This window comes from Xenopus laevis, chromosome 6S (genome assembly GCF_017654675.1).
Source record: "Xenopus laevis strain J_2021 chromosome 6S, Xenopus_laevis_v10.1, whole genome shotgun sequence".
Taxonomy (NCBI): Eukaryota; Metazoa; Chordata; class Amphibia; order Anura; family Pipidae; genus Xenopus; species Xenopus laevis.
Genome location: NC_054382.1, coordinates 90,692,499 through 90,705,151, shown reverse-complemented (window position 1 = coordinate 90,705,151; position 12,653 = coordinate 90,692,499). Strand labels below are relative to the sequence as shown.

The window sequence follows — 12,653 nt, the reverse complement described above, 5'->3', positions numbered from 1 at the left end:
ATTGGGATCAGCCATAATTTTTACCGGCCAGGCCGGTAAAATACAGGCCAGGTGGCAACCCTACTGGCAGCTAGGGTTGCCACCTTATCTGGAAAAAAATACCGGCCTGTCAATATTTTTATCTTTTTTCCCTATTTATAACATTGGGATCATCCATCATTTTTACCGGCCAGGCCTGTAAAATACCGGACAGGTGGAAACCCTACTGGCAGCCCAAGTGGGCCCCACACACCTCAGGCCAACACTGCTGAAATGCCAGGGGCCTATTTTCATTCTCAGTCCAGACCTGAACGCAGGGGTGCTTCGCCACCAACCCTACACTTCTTGGTCTGGGTCAAAGCTCTCCTCCAGTAAAGGGCAATAAAGCCATTATTAGATTATACTAGAGTTAAACTGCAGTAATTATATATATATTTTGACGTAATAAAACGGTGTCGCTACGTCATTTTAGGATTTGTGGGTCCCCTATAGCAATAGCATAGCGTTATACACCCTGTTGTGACGTACTCAACTTGTTTTGCAACGTATATAGCGGTGACCTCTCGGTGATTTACACTGTAGTTTGTACACGTGTGAGAGAGAGTAAATGACTGAGCAAATATAGAGTGTTGCTATGGGTGGTGTCAGTGTCACCCCCCCACACGCAGGTCTCCCGGTTCCCGGCCTTCCTATCACAGGCGGCCTCCTCCGCTGGCTCCACACAGCACCGCTCTCACAGACTCCTTCGAACCCAATGGTAAGAGATGAGACCAGCGCGTCTCAGCCAATCATAAAGAAGGAGTGAACGCGGTCCGTCTCTCTCATTGGCTGCCGAGACTTGGGAAAGCCGGAGCGACCAGGCTGAGATAGGAGAGAAGTGCTTGTAAAGAGGCGGCAGGGAGTCTGTCAAATCATCTGTCGTTTCCATTTATCCCCAAGTACTGTGGCAGCCCGCTTCCATTATCCTTATAGAATCCGCGTTCTTTCCTTCCTGTCGGAAACTGAAGTCTATTTGCGGAACTGAACGGCGCTTAGTGCCAATATGCCAAGCCAGGTGAGAGGCAGAGAAGAAGAAGATGACACTTGGGCAGAAGATGCCACTTACCCGCCTCCTGCTCTCCTTCAGCGCCAGGCGCACGTCCCAGACTTCAGCACATACACTGAGATGTACAACCGATCAGTACACAACCCACAAGGTACACATTTCCCTTTCAATCGTCTGTGTGTGTGTGTGTCTGCCCCAGTCTCTAGTCTCTTTATGGTGCCAGTCAGTGGGAATCAGCCACTACCAGGTGCCATCCCAATAACACACGAAAAATGTTGTTTAAAGGAGTTGCTCACATTTAACTTAACTTGTAGTATGTTACTAGAATTGCCAATTCTAAGCAACTTTTCAATTGCCCTTGATTTTTTTTTTGATTTTTTATAATTTTTGAATTCTGACTCTTTCCAGCTTTCAAACAGGGATCACTGACCCCCATCTAAAAAACAAATGCCCTGCAGTGCTACACATGTATTGCAATTACTACTTGTTATCATTCATCTTTCCATTCAGGCTCTCTCCTATTCATATTCCATTCTCTATCAATGCATGGTTGCTAGCGGAATTCAGACCTAAAGGTGGCCATACACGGAGAGATCCACTCGTTTGGCAATGTCGCCAAGCGAGTGGATCCCTCCCCCATATGCCCACCTTAAGTTGGGCAATATCGGACTGATCCGATCATGGGCCCTAGAGCCCAACGATCGGATCCTAACGATGGCTAATGGGCGGTCGGGACCGCATCAACGAACAGATGCGGCTGCGATCCGATGGGATTTTTAGTCCCGTCCGATCGACATTTGGCCGACTTTCAGCCAGTTATCGATCGGGGAAGCCCGTCGGAGTGCCCCATACATGGGCCAATAAGCTGCCGACTCGGTCTGTCGGCAGCTATTATCGGCCCGTGTATGGCCACCTTAAGCATCCAGATTGCTCAAACTGCAAACTGGTTATTAAAAAAAGGTAAATAACTCAAAAACCACAAGCAATAAAAAACGAAAACCATTGCATATTATGTCAGAACATTACTCTCTACATCTGTGATCCCCATCCAGTAGCTCGTGAGCAACATGTTGCTCCCCAACCCCTTGGATGTTGCTCCCAGTGACCTCAAAGCAGGGGCTTATTTTTGAATTTCAGGCTTGGAAGCAAGTTTTAATTGCATAAAAACAAAGTATAATACCAGCTAGAGAGTACTCTAGGCTGCCAGTTCACGTAGGGGCTACCAAATAGACAATCATAGCCCTTATAAGGCCCCCAAAGGGACTTTTTCATGCTTGCGTTGCTCCCCAACTCTTTTTTACATTTGGGGACCCCTGCTTTACATCGTACTAACTCAAAGGCGAACAACCCATTTAAATGAGTCCCAAGGGATTACTGCCCGCATGTTGTGAAATGCACTTATGTTGGCACAGTCATTGTGCAAGTGCACAGTCTTTGTAAGCTCTGAAGTAGGTGCCAAGCACAAGTCTCTGTTGTGCTTTGGGGTTAAGCCAAGTCAAGATGTCCAAAAACAGATTGACCCTGCTCGTACCCTGCCTCTATAGCTGATCTAAACTAACACGGCTGTGACATGTTTGCAAAAATATGGAATTGTGGGTAATAAATGGGGAAGTGCATATTGCATGCCACTGTCTACATAGCTGTGCTTGTATCTAATATTATTATTATGTCTATATGTGTTCTGACGAGTCTGGTGGTTAAGAGGTGGTACATTAAGAGTTGGCACATGTCCTTAGTCACATCATTTGCAAATGATATTTACAAGCTGGATTTTCCAACCAGCAGCCCTTATTATCACACTGCTTTTTTGTCTCATTGCAGAATTCTGGTTGGAAGTTGCCTCTGGATTCTACTGGAAATCATCCCCTTCAGGAAAAGTTCTGGACTATAATTTTGACATAACGAAAGGCAAGATTTTTGTGGAGTTTATGAAAGGGGCAAAAACCAATGTCTGTTACAATGTCCTGGACAGGAATGTCATGGAGAAAAACCTGGGAGACAAGACAGCATTTTTCTGGTAACGTAATCCCTTGTCAACCTGACATTCACTCTGACCTATATATTTACCTGCTGCACACAATGAACCAGCCCGGGCTGACCATAAACTAGTCAGTGAATCTATACCTCTGCTGTGTGTGCATTACCTAGATAGTAGGATTTCAGCTTTCCTCCTCTGTAAGGAATGTGCTGCATTAATAACCAGCATTTTTTGCAAGAATATATATGTTTTTCACCTTAAAGGGGTTGTTCACATTTCACCGTTGAGTTGTTTTCAGATTGTTCACCATAAACAAAGACTTTTATCAGTTGCTTTCCATCTTTTATTTTTTACAGTTTTCCCAAAGTTTAAAGTTCAATGTTCCTAACTGTAGTGTTTCAGTGTGGCAGCTCATTGATCCTGGTGCAGATTCTGAACTGTTTGGGTAGTGGCAGGCGGGGACATTAGTCGACTAGCGACAAATCTTCTCATCTTCGGGCGACTAATCTCCCCAAAATGCCTTCCCGTCTGCAAGAATACAATGACATATAAATCGCTTCGGATTTCCGAACTCGCCCGAAGTTTCCTCGTGAGGCAACTTCATGCAACTTCGGAAATGTATGCCATCCCGTCGGTGATTTGTATTCTTGCCGGCGGGAAGGCATTTGGATAGTTTAGTCGCCCGAAGTAGAGGAGATTTGTCACTTGTCGACTAATCTCCTTGTCTGCCACTACCCACATAGGCTATGGTCACACAGGCTGTTATCAGCCTGTGTATTTTTGCAGACTGGGAGAAGCAGATCTGCTCAGTACCCCTGCTCCATTGATTTGATCAGGTTACAATTTGCTTCATTTAGTTTATACAATTTGTTGATACATTTCTCAGCTGTATCCATGGCATATTAGCGGCTACTATATCAATTCTAACAGCTGCCTTGAAATGATCAGAGCACCTGCCTGGGTTTTTAAGTATATATAATCACTTGGGGGTGCCTTACTTTTGGCACTCCCAAGTAAATAGGCATTTCCTTTTCCTTTAATTTTGAGTGCAATACATTGTCTTCTAAGAAACATGTAAACATTAAATAAACCAAATAGGAATCTTTTGCCACCAATTTGGATTCATGCAGCTTAGTTAGCCTTAAGTCAAGGTACTGTTTTATTATTATATTATTAGAGGACAAAGGAAATCATTTTCAAAAGTTGGAATTATTGGCTTAAAAAGAAATCCATGGGAGAAGGCCTTCCCAAAATTCAGGTTTCTGGATCAGAGATTCCACACTTTACTGTATTGTATATTGTTTTCTGAACATATATTTGTGGATCAGAGTTAAATTGTCATATACAGGTATGGGACCTGTTATACAGAATGCTCGGGACCTGGGGTTTTCCAGATAACGGATCTTTCCATAATTTGGAACTTCATACTCTAATAGTATACTAGAAAATCATGTAAACATTAAATAAACCCAATAGGCTGGATTTGCCACAAATAAGGACTAATTATATCTTAGTTTGGATCAAGTGCAAGGTACTGTTTTATTATTACAGAGAAAAGGGAAATAATTTTTAAAAATGGGGATTATTTCATTATAATAGAGACATCCATTCCATATGACATTCTTTTCAGGCATCTATAAGATTGTAACAAGATCAACCTTTCTCCTCCTAATCCCTTTCTTTTTCTTTTTGTAACTTGTTTTTTATTTGCATTTTTCAATGAATGAATCACATATCTTTATAAACACCAGTTGGTTAGAAGCATTAGTTAGATTTTGGTGCAGAATAAATCAAAAAAATAAAAGGTTCAATTAAGAACTTATGGTGTTCTTATTAAACAGACAAATGCATCAGCAATGTAGACTAACAGTAGCAAGTACACACTTAACTTAAAACTTATAAAAGGAAAAGCAAGGAGAGCAATAAGAAACTAAGCATGTGTATGCAGTTGAAACATAGGCGATTACTAGAGGGTGGCAGGCTTGGTGTCTCCTTAACCCTTTAATCCAGGGTTAGGCAACCTCTGATATACCAGCTGTTACAGAAGTACAACTGCAGCATCTAGGACCTTCTGTCTCCCTTCTGTGCTTAACACTTACCCACTACCTCTACACAAGAGAACTATACTGTCAAAAATAAATGTCAGCCTTGTGATATGCTCATGATGGTGCAAGTAGGACAAAGAGCAATGCCTGGCACTCACATCTGCACCCATGCACCTCTGATGGGCTAAACAGGGTGACGGGTGCCCTTTAAAGAGGATGCAAAACGCTATACAGGTATAGGACCTGTTATCCAGAATGCTCGGGACCTGGGGCTTTCTGGATAATGGATCTTTCTGTAATTTGGATCTTTATACCTTAAATCTACTAGAAAATCATGTAAACATTAACTAAATCCAATAAGGATTAATTATATCTTAGTTTGGATCAAGTACAAGCTACTGTTTTATTATTACAGAGAAAAAGAAAATCATTTAAAAAATTTGAATTGTTTAATTATAAAGGAGTCTATGGGAGATGACCTTTCCATAATTTAGAGCTTTCTAAATAACAGGTTTCCGGATAACAGATCCTATACCTGTATTGCCATACTTTTTTACAAATTACAGTAATTTAGCATTGCTCTAGGAGACTTCTTTGTGCAACAATGCTTGCTGTACCTGATTAACAGGATTAAGTGTCTTTTATCAATTTGTATTCAGGTTGCTAACATATATATATATATATATAATGGCCATAAATCATACTTGCATATGTTTTTATGACACTTGTAAATGAATCGTGTTATGCAGACAGTATGATTGTTATTCATTCCTTTGCAGCTATTCAATATTTGTAGTGCAAACACAAAAAAACATCCTTTAAGAGCTACTTTAACCCTCTTTAGGTGTTCTTGTGTTGCATTATAAGGACACACTGAGAGGCAAAGAATGACAATACAGTAGGATGTAGGAAAATACAAATGAATGAAGAAAGGTTGATATGGACAGGTCTAGATGAGATGACAGTTGTACAAGATAAAAAGGAAATGGCATCACTAGTTCCTCAAGGGCCAAATGTGAAAGTGAGGTAGAGAGCTGGTCCAGTGTTTTTTTTATTTTTTTATTGATTAACTTCGATAAACTTTTTGAACTTATGAACAAAATAAATTGTATAGAATTCCCTTTGCTATTATACATAATGTTGTTTGAGCAAAAAATGAAAATATACAGCGTTTGTCTAAACTCCTAGAATTCCATTCTACGGCTTCCCCTAGTCACTGGGAAGCAAATGGCTTTTTGGCAAATTGTGTGTCCCAGCACAAAGGAAGGCTATCTTATCCAAAGGGCCATTGTTTGGCTTGAAACGTTGTAACTGTCCTGATCATTAAGCCTAAGAAAAGCAAAATAAAGGCTTTTTAAACAGATTTTCCTGTTGGTGCTGTCTGCTACAGTGTGTGTGGTTATCCAAATGACATTTTGACAGACATTCAGTGACATCATTTCTCGTTGCAGCAGTGCTCTGCCTAATTATATTTGTTCAAAGATCATGATCTATCATGAATAGATATTCGTTTACACATGTATGGTATCATCAACATATGCATAAGTGCATGGGCCCGCAATTCTGCATATTGATTTAAATTAACACTTAATGATTACTGCAGTTTGGCACATTGCATGTGGTAGATGACATCAGATTTATTGTTTAATTATACAAAAATAGTCCTTATATATATAGTAGTTAATGTAACCCTGTTGTAAAATATAAGGATATTAAAAGTTACCAATGAGTTGTATAATCATATAAAGGTGCTGGATGCCTTTATACAGGTCATGGAACTTAGAGGTGACATATTTTACAACTGGGAGAACATTATTTATTATAATACACAAGTTTCAGTGAGCTATGAGGCAGAATTGACATCAATAAGCACTAATTATAGTTGATGACATCACTAATCACTGTTTATAAGGATATAATACACAAAAGCCATAAATATCTTGTACATTATATCCTTATAAACGGTGAGTTCTGATGTCATCAGTTATAAATGGTGAGTTCTGATGTCATTTCTGTCACATGACTCACTGAAACTTGTGTATTATAATAAATAAAGTACCCCCAGTTGCAAAATATGAGGATATTAGAAGTTACCTCGGCATTCGGCCTTGTGTTTTTATATGGTCATGAAACTCCTCGGTAACTTATAATATCCTTATATTTTACAAGAGGGGGTACTTTATTCACTATATCATTTACAGCACATCGATGGGTTGTGTGAATTATATATATATATTGTGAATTCATAGGCAATTATGATCAATACCATTTCTAAGGCTAACTTCCCCTGGACAGCAATAAAACGTAGTAGTACAGGTATAGGATCCGTTATCCGGTAATCCATTATCTAGAAACCCGTTATCCAGAAAGCTCTGAATTACGGAACGGTTGTCTCCCTTAGACTCCATTATTATCAAATAATTAAAAACATTTCAAATGATTTCTTTTTTCTCTGTAGTAATGAAACAGTAGCTTGTACTTTATCCCAACTAAGAAATAGTTAATCCTTATTGGAAGCAAAACCAACCTATTGGGTTTATTTAGTGTTTGCATGATTTTCTAGGAGACTACGGGTATGGAGATCCAAATTACAGAAAGATCCCTTTTTCGGGATACCCAGGTCCAGAGCATTCTGGATAACAGGTCCCATACCTGTACATCTTGGTGCAAAAGAAACACCCATGTGTACAACCCATAAAGCTGAACACATAGGTTGACATTTGGGGTAAATTATTTTTTCTTCTAGGTCTAGCTTAGTCCTGAAAGACTAAGCTAAAGGCAAGATAAAAAACTATTAAAAAAAAAAAAGCTATTGTTTCCCTCAACCAGAATTCAGGCTATAGCCTGCACCATTGGTGGGGAAAACAATTTCAGGGTGACGGGTGCCCTTTAAAGAGGATGTAAAACTTTATACAGGTGTGGGACCTGTTATCCAGATTGCTCGGGCCTGGGGCTTTCCGGATACTGATTTGGATACCTTAAGTCTACTAAAAAATAGGGATGCAACGAATCCACTATTTTGGATTCGGCCGAACCGAATCCGAATCCTAATTTGCATATGCAAATTAGAAGTGGGAAGGGGAAAACATTTTTTACTTTCAAAAAGTCATAAGATTTCCCTCCCGCCCCTAATTTTCAAATGCAAATTAGGATTCGGTTCGGCAAATGCAAATGCCAATTAGGATTCGGTTCGGCCGGGCAGAAGGATTCGTCCGAATCCTGCTGAAAAAGGCAGAATCCCGAACCGAATCCTGGATTCGGTGCATCCCTACTAAAAAATCATGTAAAAATTAAATAAAGCCAATAGGTTGGGTTTGCTTCCAATAAGGATTAATTATATCTTAGTTTGGATCAAGTATAAGCTACTGTTTTATTATTACAAAGAAAAAGGAAATAATTTTTAAGAATTTGGATTATTTGAATAAAATTGAGTCTATGGTAGACGACCATTCCATAATTCGGAGCTTTCTAGATAATGGGTTCCCGATAATGGATCCCCGAATAATGGATCCCATATCTGTACTAACTAAGTAGTATTTGAAATACCAAATCCTGACAAGGTGAAGAAAATATAAATATAAGCATCATTCCAATACACATTCATTGCACTCTTTCAGCGACTTTTAAAAATATTGAAAGCATATTTGTCCATCCTTGCGTTTCTTTTCACTGCTGGCTCTGACTGTCTGGACCAACAATGTAGAACATCTAACATGGATTATTTGCTTTTTATTTGCAGGGAGGGCAATTCACCAACTACCTCTTCTGTCATCTCATACTTGGATCTACTGAAGCAAGTCTGCAAGTTTGCAAATGTTTTAATCAAATTAGGTATGTTTTATATTGCTATATCTTATACTGAGTCACTGAGATGCACAATTTTGCTATGAATATCGCGTATGGTAGTGCTGGGAACCAGTAAAGTTTACAAGTTCTAACTCACTGAGGTAAAAATTCTATAAATAATAAATTCTATAAATAAGTTCTGGATGATAAAATGTGCATACTTCATGGCAACAAGCTCAGGCTAAATAGCCCTTACAGTTGTTCTGTCTTTTTCCAAATATAATATTTATAATCAACACCCAGGTCACACTCACTTGAAGCTTTCACCAATTAACAGCCAAGGACTGGGTGCTGTAGCGAAGATTTACTGTTTGGCGACTAATCTCCTGTGTGCCACCACCCTAACTGACTGACTGTAACAAATCCAGATTAAAATAAATCCTGTTTTGTAAAATATCTTGTATAATGGTAGTTAAAGATTAGCTGTGGTTGTGGGAATGGCCTGTCATATGCAGTGCTTGGCCTAGTTCTGCACTGAGCTTACCGTCTGCTTGTGAAGTGTCTTCTAGATACTTATATATCACTGTTTCTTTTAATGCAGAATGATCATTATCAATAGATTATCCATTTGACACATCAGATTTCATGGGAATTAGATATGTATGCTAAAAAATATTTATATTGTGGTATATTCCAGGATTACCTGATAGCAACAAATAGTGATTGTTTTATAGTTGCTATGAAACCAGATGTTCATGTTTAGGTTTTCAAACTTTCATAAATGATTTGCTATTTATTATATTTTTTTTATACAGGGCAATCGAAATTGTAGGTTAGGGTCAGGAATTTTAGTGGCGTTTCAGCGATGATAAAAATCTTCATTTAGAAAAGAAGAAATGAAATGGAACACTATAGTTAGATAATATGGCATCCATATATACTGGCGGGGCAAATTTACTAAAAGGGCGAAGGGACTAACGCTGGCGAAAATCTGCCAGTGTGACGTCATTTTGGAACTTTGCCGATTTACTAACGGGTGCAGGCGTAACTTCGCTAGCGAAAGAGACTGACACTGGCGCTCAATCACACTCAATCATCGGCAGGCGAAGTTAAGCTCTGGCGAAGGGACGTAACTGCGCAAATTCACTAAGATGCGGATTTTACTGTATGTTGCGCCAGACTTGCCTTCACCACCTCAGACCAGGTGAAGTGCAATAGAGTAGATAGGACTTCCTCAAAATTTAGTTGAACCGCTAGCGTCTTTTCCTTTTTACAGGGTGAAAAAGAGAGTACATTTTTTTTGGGGTAACCTGCTTCCCCCTATACAATGGGCTCATGTGTACCACATTATAACAACTCTATTTTCTTTTATTAAGCTTCCCTGGGCTTGTGTACTGTAATGTATTTGCAGCAACATATACGTCCATTCAACTTTAACTTTCCGTCATATGCAATTAGCCAACGCTAGCACTATTTCGCTCTGCTTGCCAAATTAAAGCTAGTGCAACTTCGCCATCGTTCGGCGTCCTGGACACAACTTCGCATGTTAGTGAATTAGCTTTGTCTGAGTGAATTCTCGCCTGGTGAAGTGTTACGCTGCCTGCGAAGCCGTTCCTGGCAAATTTTTGCTGCTTAGTAAATTTGCCCCATAGACGTTAATCAGGGTACAGCATAAGTTGGCATAGCCTGCATAGATCAGGGACCTGTCCTGAAATGCCCTTTTGGGATTATTAAGATGCCATAGACAATACAAACCAGCTCTATGAGTGATTTTAATTCGAGGTTAGCATGAAGGCAGTTACCACAGTTATGCGCAAATGCCAATTTACAGAGAAGGAATGGCCTGAGAACACAATGGATGGCTAATGGATCAGAAAGGGTTACTACTGTCAGAAAACAAAATGTATACTTTTACCTGAAAAATTTGAAATTGCGAGTAAAGTAGTATAGTTAATGAAACAAATGCAGTTGAGGTTAGATCCCAACTACAGAGAGGTTTCATGTGTGTAGTTCAGGGTTTTCTGATCTGATATAGAAACAGGGAGAAACAACGGATAGGTACACTCAAAGTGTAGCTGGATCCAAATAGGATGGGGTACTCTGGTACAACAAGTACTGGTAAAAAATCCAATTTTATTAAATTTGCTTTAAAAACATCATTGTTATTTGGAGTTTAAAGCAAATTAAATAAAATTGGATTTTTTACCAGTACTTATTGTACCAGAGTACCCCATCCTATTTGGATCCAGCTACGCTTTGAGTGCGCCGATCCGTTGTTTCTCCAAGTGCAGTCCACGTGACCAGAGTGGAACAGCTGCAGCTGGACGGAGGTTACTCGATCTCACTGTCTCTCACCCGTGATTATATATAGAAACGAAAAGTGGATCCACAAGAAGAGTGTTATGAGTGAGGCCCAGTATGGCATCAGAGGTAGTGGGCCAAATCAGACTGATACATTTGTTTAGCCCTGTGTCAAATATTGGATTATAACAAAGGCCTGTGCAAACCCATTTGGAGAGGATCAGTTCAACAGTCCATTTTAGTCCTAGCCCTACTGGATTTTTTTTTGTGACTTACAGTTTTTATTGAGAAAAATTCAAGTTTACATACAGTTGACCATCAATATGATATGCTTATAGAGTCATTGTGACATGGTGGGAATAGCTTGTTTAAAAAATAGAAGAAGTTGGGGGTTAGAACTTGAAATGATAGGTAGTGGGGAAAGATTAATGGGGAAAAAGAAAGGATGGAGGTAATGAATAGTATAAACAGTGTACCTGCCTTGGCTCTTAATAACAGTAGCTTCATGCAGCACCTTTGTCTACTTGCACATAATTCTTAAGCTCTGTCCTAAAACATTTAGGGGGTTATGCAATAAATGGCACTAAAGCTCCCCATAGACGCAGCGATTCTTCTTGCCGAACGACCGATTTTAGGGAAGTCCGACCAATCCTTTGAAATTACTGTGCGGTTAGTGGGATTCGAACGATCGAACATCTTATGATTTTTCGGCCGACATCTGTCAGGAAATTGATCGTCCAGGTCAAAAAATCTTTGTCGGTCCCAGTGCAATCTATCTATGTCTGCATAGTTGTAAAAAGAAGTCTGGATTTTTTAGGTAGATTATGTTAAGTGGGTAAGCTGATTTAAGTTGTATTTCAGTTTGGTCGTATTTCAGATATACTGCATGTGCTGTCCCTTCAAGGAGATGGTAGATTTATTGCAGTACCAGATCTGAGAGTTTAAATGTGCTTTGTGAGACATTTTGTTTTCAATATAGCTCAATAAAGAGGGGATTTCCATTGGGGCCCTACTGGATTTTCAAACCTGCTGATATATATCTTATCAATTACTGACCAGATATTGATCTAAAAGGCTGTCAGTTTGACCCCATATACAAGCAAATAAGCTGCAGAATTCATCAGGAGTGTCTGAACTGGCATTTACTGTTGGCCCATGTATGTCTTAAATTGCAACATTGTACTTGTGTTTCCCTTTGCTGACAATAAAATGACAATTGAACCATGAGATATAATGAGGAAGGTTACAATGTGAAGATTCTATGTCCCATAGTTGTTTAGTTAATTCAACTGAACCCCGTCTATTACTTTTGTCCTTGCCATTTGTGCCTTGTGGAGCATGAAGCTCAATAAAAGCATTATAGTGACTTTTGCAACAATTTCCAATCACTAGCAAAGATCTTTAGCTTTTTTTACATTTAAAGTTTGTATCTGTTGATTCAAACTTACAAATACCGTATATATTCTCGCGTATAAGCCGTCCCGAGTATAAACCGAGGTACCTAATTTTAACTGGGAAA

The 12,653-nt window shown here is 39.4% G+C and overlaps 1 protein-coding gene across 1 annotated transcript in view; it reads left to right on the top strand.

The window, feature by feature from the left end:
* The first annotated feature begins 489 nt into the window (after nt 1-489).
* LOC108719722 (acetyl-coenzyme A synthetase, cytoplasmic) overlaps nt 490-12,653 on the top strand; it is a 36,942-nt gene continuing 24,778 nt past the window's right edge. Inside the window, exons 1-3 of the mRNA XM_041567806.1 lie at nt 490-1,175; nt 2,846-3,041; nt 8,787-8,878. Of these exons, the coding sequence (XP_041423740.1) occupies nt 1,022-1,175; nt 2,846-3,041; nt 8,787-8,878 (442 nt within the window). The 5' untranslated portion in view covers nt 490-1,021. The remainder of the gene's footprint in view (nt 1,176-2,845; nt 3,042-8,786; nt 8,879-12,653) is intronic.